The 8,030-nt window shown below is 62.8% G+C and overlaps 1 protein-coding gene across 1 annotated transcript; it reads left to right on the forward strand.

Moving 5' to 3' along the window:
* Positions 1-977: 977 nt before the first annotated feature.
* On the forward strand, positions 978-7,281 carry LOC309408416 (sestrin-3-like; the record flags this gene model as incomplete). Its single annotated transcript, XM_082004231.1, has 9 exons — positions 978-1,043; positions 4,025-4,228; positions 4,443-4,625; positions 4,741-4,977; positions 5,061-5,172; positions 5,432-5,550; positions 5,970-6,160; positions 6,483-6,627; positions 7,192-7,281. The coding sequence occupies 9 exons, from the start codon at positions 978-980 to the stop codon at positions 7,279-7,281; spliced, it is 1,347 nt and encodes a 448-aa protein (XP_081860357.1).
* Between the last annotated feature and the right edge of the window lie 749 nt (positions 7,282-8,030).

An 8,030-nucleotide genomic window follows, 5' to 3' on the forward strand; every position in this document is an offset into this window, starting at 1 on the left:
TTCCCTGGGGTGAGGGGACACTGTCAGCTACAAGCCAGCCCTGCCTGGGGGACCTTCCCACCCCTGCAGTCTCCTCCAGCACCTCGTGGGCATGTGGCTCATGGCAGGAGCTGCCCCATCGCCATGCCCGCTGTCCCCACGCCCTGTCCCCATGGCACATCACCCTTGTGCCCTGCTGCCTGGTCCCCATGCCCGCTGTCCCCACATGGCATCACCCTTATGGCCTACTTCCCTGTCCTCATGCCCCCTCACCCTCATGCCCCACTGCCCTGTCTTCCACCACCCTCAAGCTCCATCCCCCTGCCTTGCCGTCCCCATGACCGCATCCTTGTGCCCCATTGTCCCGACACCCCTCCACCGCCCCACTGCAGCCCCCAGCGCTGTGCCTCTCCCTGCAGGGGAAGGCATCGGAGCGAGGCCCAGGCAGAGCGGGGACGAAGGGGACCCAGCCTAAGGCGGCTTCACCCTCCAGACTGCGGCCTCGGTCAGGCCAGCGGGACAGGCAGCGTTGAGGCTCAGTAAAGGCTGCGTCTCCACCACGCGCTGCCCGGGGCTATGGTCGTCCGTGGGGAAGGGCAGGGCCCAGCCGAGGGAGGGGACGAGGACCGGGGACAGGGCACAGGCTTCCGCCTGGCCCAACAGCGCCCCCCAGCGGCGGACAGATCCGCCCCCGACCCCTGCCCGTGGTGGGCGGGGCCACCACGCTTGACGGACGGGTAACTTTCCACCCCTGCCCACGTGGTGCGCCGGGCTTCCCTCCTCTTGCGGCCGATTGGGGGCGCGGCGGCGTCTGCCACGCCCCCTCGCGGCGGTGATTGGCGAAGGCGGAGCGGCGGGCACGCCCCCCCCCCGGCTCGGGCTGCCGCGGTGCCCGGCTCAGCGCTGCCGGCGGCCGGGACGGGGTAGGGGGGGCGGGCAGGACCGGTGCCGGTCACTGGCGCTGCGCACGGCACGGCACGGCGCGGCGCGGGCTCACCATGATCGTGTGTCCCCAGAGCGTGGACCATCCCCGAGGAAGCCGGTGCCAGCGGCTGCCGGGGCAGGTAGGACCCGCCCCGCCGCCACCGGAGCCCGTACCGGAGCACCGGGCTAGGCTCTGCTTGCCGCCACCGGCCCGGCCCGGCTGCGGCACTAGCAGGCCAAGGCATTCCCACGGCCTGCCGGCGGTTCGCGGCGCTGGCGGGGACGCGCTCTCCCGGTGCGATGGCCGGCGGCCCGGTCCCGGTCCCGGTGCCGCGGTGCCACCCCCGTCCCCTTTGTGCGGGATGCGGGAGGCGCCGTGCCTCCATCACTGCCAATCAAACTTGTTTTTCTCTCTCCTCCTGCACTGCCCGCGCCGCGCACCGGGGGCGCTGCCGCCGCCGCCGCCCGCACAATGGGGCCCCGGTTACCGGCCGCCGGCACCGCCGTGGGGACCCCTGCCGCGAGCACTAACAGTGCCACCGTCCCCTCGAGAACCAGGGCGGGGGGTGGGCGAGAGGTGCATGCACGGCCGCGTCCCCAGCGAGCATCACCGGCGGAGCCGCGGTCCCGTCTCGCGATTGGAGCCCCGGGGCTGGGGGGCTTCACGCCCGCAGTCTTGCCCGGCCGCGCGGAGGGGGTGAGGCGGCGTCCCGGCCCCTTTCCCGCGGGTCCCGGCACTGCCCGGGCTGGCTGCCGGGCGCAGGGACCGGCTGGGCTCCTGCCGCCTCCTTTACATGCAAACTGCTGCCCGGCGATTGGCTGGCATCGTTCCCTGGCAGGGCGGGAGTGAGGCTGGCGGTGGATATGGGGTCGGGGTGCCTACTGCGGTTCGGGGGGTTCGGACACAACAAAAGCCCCTGGGGTAGGGAGGCGATGCTCCCACTGCCCAGGGATGCGAGTGGGCACAGGGAAGGAGGAGGGTTATGGCCAGGGAGGGCGAGGAAGGTGGCACCGGGGCGATGTGAGAGGCTGGGGAGGCAAGGCCAGGGGGACATGGCTGATGGTGCTGGCAGGAGAGTCCCTGGGCTGAGCTGCTGTCGTGGGGAGCAGGCAGGAGAGCCCAGCCGGGGAACAAGGACTGAGGTGGGTGGCTGGCCTGCACTTTATTTCATCGTCCCCTTCATCCTCCCCTTCCAACCCGTGACTGCCTGGTGGCTTGCTCCATCATCACCTGGACAAGCAAAGCAAGGAGACTTGGTGGCCCTGGAGGCTAAGTCATGGGCTGGTCACATGGCTCCTTGCTGGGGACCACCTTCCCCTGGGGGGAGTGGAAGGGCCCCCAGCTCCTCCACCCCTGCCCACTAGACCAGTGGCTGTAGCCCCATGGGTGTCCTCAGGGCAGCTCATTTTCCCGAGGAGAGGGACTTTGCAGTGCAGTTCCTTCTGGTTCGCACATTCTCATGTGGGACAGAGAAGCTGGTGCTCTTCATCCCTCCATTTTAATTTGGCTTTGGGTTGGGTTTTTTTGGACCCCTTTGGCCAAAAGCAAAGCTCCAAATGGCATCAAATAAATCTCTTCACACCTGAGTGATGGTGTGTTCGTCAGCAGCGCAGGATGGTGAAAAATAGCCGCTTCCTGTGCTGCCTGTGCAGGTACGACTGCTTGGCGCTGCTTTGTGGCTCAGCCCCTCTGCGTCCCTTTCACCCTGGGGTGCTCTGCTCCGCACTCCGTGGCTTTGCTGTCCCTGCCAGTGCTGCTCCGACCCTCTGGGTTGCCTTGTGGTGGCACGCTGAGCCGCTGCAGAAATTAAAGCCTGGTTGTAGCGCTCTGACTGGCACGATAGGTGCTGGCAAGGTGACGTGCATGGGGTACTGGGGTTCCAGGTTGGCACTCTGAGGGCTATACGTGTGTCCTGGCCAGCAGTGACAACTTGGGGTCATGGCGGAACAGTGGCTGCTTTGCAGACGTGCTCCTGGTTTGCTACCGTGCCACTGCTGTTGGCTGTGCCTGGGTTACCAGCCTTCAGGTGACTGCACCAGAGAGATGGATGGGAGGAAGATGATAGCGGTGCCAGCAGGGCCAATTGCTCCCAGGAGAGATTTCGGTTCGAGCCCAGAATGGGAGGTGCACCCTCTGCGTCTGAGGGTGCTGCCTGGGGTCCTGTGTGCAAGCAGGAGCCGTGACTTTCTGTGTGACAAGGGTTAGCACCTGCTGTGCCTGTGCCTTGGCACAGGTGGGCTGCGGGTGCAGACCCCACTGTCAGGTGGGAGGTGTGGCAGTGGGACCATTAGGGCACAGCAGTTGCCAAGAGCCTTTTTGTAGATCCCTGCCCTCTGCTCCCACCACCCTCTCAGGGAGGACTAGGGCAGCGTGGCTTGGGGCTGTGCTCAGCTGGGGCACTGGTGCAGCATTGGGGCAGGTGCTGCTGGGGGCTTATGGACCCCTCTCGCTGAGTTGCCCATCTGTGTTTTCACCAGTGGGAGCATCTGGTGCCAGCTGTGCCATGCACCCGTGTGCTGGGGGACATGTTCCCATGCTGTCTCCTTGGGTAGTGCCCGGGGAGACCTCTGAGCCCCTCTGTGTGCTCCCAACCATGTGGTGGGGGCCGGGGCATCGCTTGCCCCTTCGCTTATCAGAGCAGGAGAGCAGAAGCCGCTCAGCTGGCTGCATAGCTCTCCCTCTGTCCCAGTGCTGGGCGGGAGGGCTTGGTGCTGGCTGTGCAGGGGCCCGGCAGTAACACTAATGTGCTGTTCCACTCTGGGAGGTCTTTCATCTGTCATGTTTCTCCTGCTCTGGCCTTGTATTTGCCTCTAAGGCTGCAAGGAAACATCACTCTTAGTTTGTCCTTTGCCTCTGCTCAGCCGACAATGCCCTCTCCCAGGCAGAGACCAACCTGTGTTTCTTGCCGCCTGTCCTGCTAGTATGACCCTGCTGACCAGTGCTCTGCCCAGCTCCCCGACCTGAGCCCTCTGCAGAGGCTTCTCACCTGATGGTCTCCCTCTGGGGGCACCAAGCCAGGAGAGGGCAGCCCAGCCCCTTGCAGAGCCCAGGCTTGGCTGGGGTGGGCTGCTGTAGCAGGGGATGCTCCGAGGAGAGCTAAGCAGAGCATGTTCCCTGCAGGTAGTGAAGATGTCCAGCAGTGACCCCGAGCGCCCTCAGTTCCTCTTTGTGAAGGTGCTGGCAAGCCGGGGGCGGCTGGAGGCGGTGACCCAGCAGATGGGCTACCACCCACAGTACCTCGACAGTTTCCTCAAGACACAGCACTATCTGATGCACATGGACGGCCCACTGCCCTTCGACTGCCGGCACTACATCGCCATCATGGTGAGCCCCACTGGGAGCTGCCGGAGGGGATGGGGGGCTCTGCTCAGCCCTGCAAGGCTCGCTGCTCTCCCTCCACCAGACAGCCTGTGCAGCAGGCTTCTCTGCAGCGGCCAAAATCATGATGTCCTGGAGGTTGAACGAGAGGTGGGCGCAGGGTCCCAGGATGCCTGTTCCACTGGCGCGGTGCGGGGATGCTGATATGCTGCTCTTGCAGGCAGCTGCCCGGCACCAGTGCCGGTACCTGGTGAACCTGCACGTGCTGCAGTTCTTGCGGGCAGGGGGTGATCCCCAGTGGCTGCGTGGCCTCGACTTCATCCCCCCCAAACTCCGCAACCTCAATGAGATCAACAAGATCCTGGCACACCGGCCATGGCTGATCACCAAGGAGCACATTGAGGTATTGCATGGGGGGCTATCAGCCGGGGACCAGGTTGGTGGTGGGGACAGCAGCATCCCCAGGGGGTGCCAGCACCCTGCCCGCATTGCATCGTTGGTCTGTCTGTGTCCTGCAGAAGCTGCTAAAAATCAGTGAGTGGAGCTGGTCACTGGCGGAGCTGGTGCATGCTGTTGTTGTCCTGGCGCACTGCCATGCGCTCGCCAGCTTTGTCTTTGGCTGTGGCTGCGAGCAGGACGATGGGCCGGGGGGCCGAGGCTTGCTGAAGCCCTTGTCACCTGGGAACCAGTGCTTCTGTGAAGCCACCGCCAGCAATGGTTGCAGCCAGGAGCTGCTGCGCATCAACCGCAAGCGGGTGAGTCCCCGAGGGTGGGTCCAAGGGGGCATGGGGGCGCGGCTGGGACTGCTGCCTTCACCCCTGAGATTGTGTCTGTGCAGTCCCTGGACTCCTGCATGGAGCTGGATTCCCTCCGGGAACGCATGCAGCGGATCCACGTGGAGACTGAGGACAGGGAGGAGACAAGGCTGCTGCAGCAGGACCGAGAGGAAGGTGAGTGGCAGAGAGCAGAGGTGGGTGTGCAGGATTGGAGTTTGTATGGCATACCTGGGTGTTGGACCCCCATGTCTGTAGTTACATTTTCCATGATGTACAGTTTGGAGAGGGCTCCTGGGATGCTGGCGGGAGGGAGGAAGGCAGGGGTGCTTCCCAAAGAGGTGCAGCAAGGCCTGGCTTTTGACACCTGCTGTGGCTAGGAACAGGGCAGCTGAGCATTGCTCTGACCCATCTGTGGGGCTCTCCCCTCTTGCAGATACTGACAGGGAAGTCACCAGTGCCACCAACCTTGCATGCTACATGCAGGACCCTGACTTTGGATACCAGGACTTTGCCCGGCGCGACGAGGATCAGACGCAGGTATTCAGAGTCCAGGTGAGGTTCCTGCTCTCCCAGAGGGTAATAGCCCAGGCTGCCACCTCTCCTCTCGGCTCCTGGTGGGGAGCAGACTGTCACAGGGGTGCCCACCTGTCCAGCCTGGATCTGGCACAGCTACTTTTGCAAAATGCCCAAGCAGGGAAGCTCAGGTCTGAGAGGGGACCTGGCCCACTAGGGTTGGGGAGAGGGTTACATCAGTCCCAAGGGCTGCCGATTTCTTCACATTGCCCTCACAGAGGCAAGGGTCAAAATCATTCCAAAGCTGCCTGATGAGGGATGTTGTGGTTTGTGGCAGAGCCACCCCCAGAGCAAACCTATTGAATTTTGTTGCGTCCCGAGAACTCCAGCCCTCCTTCCTGGGAACATGCCCCAGGCTCCTTTTTGCAGTTGCGAAAGCCTCTTGCTGTGCTCAACAGGATTACTCCTGGGAAGACCATGGCTTCTCGCTGGTTAACCGTCTCTACTCCGACATCGGGCATCTCCTGGATGAGAAGTTTCGGATGGTGGATGGTCTGCAAAGCAGTGCCATGGCCAAGCGGCAGGGCTGTGAACCCTCTGTCTTCAAGCGGGGCATCTGGAACTACATCCACTGCATGTTTGGCATTAGGTAGGGAAACCAGCCTCACAGTCCAGGGGAGAAAACTGAGCTGACCCAGGTGGGAGGAGGGTAGGGCACTTGGGCTGTCCTGCAGATGGGCTTGGAAAAGAGATGGAGGTGAATCACCTGCCTGGATGCTGGGCCTGGCAGGGAAGAGATTCTCAGCTTCTCTAGCCCGGCCAGGGCACTTCAGGGACAGGGCTTCAGTGCCTGGTGGCCGCTGCCATGTGTCCCCCTGCCCCGCAACTGTGCCATGCCCCCGGCAGACCACGGGCGAGGTGCTCTGTAGGGGGACAGTGCTGGCTGTGACTTGCCCCTGTGCTCCCCACAGGTACGATGACTACGACTATGCAGAAGTGAATCAGCTCCTGGAGCGAATGCTCAAAGTTTACATTAAAACTGTAACCTGCTACCCAGAGAAAACAAACTCAGAAATGTTTGACAGGTTCTGGAAGCAGTTCAAGCACAGTGAAAAGGTGGGACAGCCGGCCCCTGGCTCTTACCAGCTGCGGTGGGGCTGGAGCAGGCAGGGGCTGCAGGCTGGGGTGCTTCGGGGGGTGTACAGGAAACCTTTGAGCCACCAAACTAGTCTGAGGCAGGTGTGGAGGGAAATGGAATCTGGCAAGGAGCTGGGCTTAGCATGGTGTGGGGATGCCCACAGTGTGATGAGCATAGGGGCCACTGGCAGTGCGTGGGGATCTCCAAGGCCATGACGCCATTGGTGAGTGCCTCCAGGCAAGTCCTTGGTCCAGCTGTAACTTGCAGGAGCGGCTGCTGTGGGGCGCCGGGGACCATGCTGGTGCCAGCCTGGCATGCTGGTGACAAGTGTGCTGAGCACTCCCCACCACGTGGCTCTGGGAGGCACCCACAGTCTGCAGGACTGGGAGGAGGGGGAAAAGGCAGCTGCTGATATTGGAAAAATTGGTGGCATTTTATCCCACGCCAAGACTCACTAGCTTGGGTGGGTGCTTGCTGCACTGTTGCCCACAGCACTGTTGCCCACAGTGCGGCTGCCTGAACCTCTTTTGCTTCTCCTTTAGGTCCACGTGAACCTGCTCATCCTGGAAGCCCGAATGCAGGCAGAGCTGCTGTATGCGTTGCAGGCCATCACCCAATATATGATCTCCTAGATGGTGGGGAGCTGTGCTGCGGCAGGGCCAGGCAGCACCCTCTTATCCCTGGACTTGTGCGTGACCCATCATGCTGGGACGGACAGCAAGGGATTACTCAATTTAGTTTACTTGACTGTCTTGTTCCTTCCCCTCCCCCCCCGCCCCGATGTGGGGCTTGCTGAGTGGCCCCATTACGTGCAATTACCAAACTGTGAGGCAAGTCCGTGCTGCTGAGATGTCAGTGTGATGCTGGAGGACTGAAGATGTACAAGGAGGACTGCTAAAGACACAGGGGGAGAGGGAGGCGGGAGGGGGCTGGGGCCAGTTTAGAGGGATGCTCCCCCGTGAGCAGAAGCTCCTCACCCAGGTGCTGCAGGAGCCCCAGCCACCACGGGAAGGGCAGAGGGGAGAGCAGGCTTCCTTCCCTGTGCTGCAGTGGCTGGCCTGCTTGCAAGCCACCCTTTGGTACCTGGCCTCATTGGGGTGATGCATCTCACTTGACAACAGCATGGGCAGCTCGCAGGTGTGCTGCAATGTCCCAGGTTGTGTGGTCAGCCAGGGAGGAGTGCTGGCTCTGAGTGAGGGCCCTTCCCCAGCCTGGCATGGGAAGGGGATGTCCTTGCTGCCTACATGTCCTGCCCCTTAGGTCTGTGTGCCAAACCCCTCTGGGATAGACAAGCAATGACCCCGGTGAACTCCAAACTGTGAAGCTCTTACTAGCAGGGTGCCCTAGTGCTCTGCCTTCTCTGAGCACAGGGTGAGGTCTC

The sequence above is a fragment of the Phaethon aethereus genome (genome assembly GCF_964289735.1).
Source record: "Phaethon aethereus genome assembly, chromosome: 10".
Lineage (NCBI taxonomy): Eukaryota > Metazoa > Chordata > Aves > Phaethontiformes > Phaethontidae > Phaethon > Phaethon aethereus.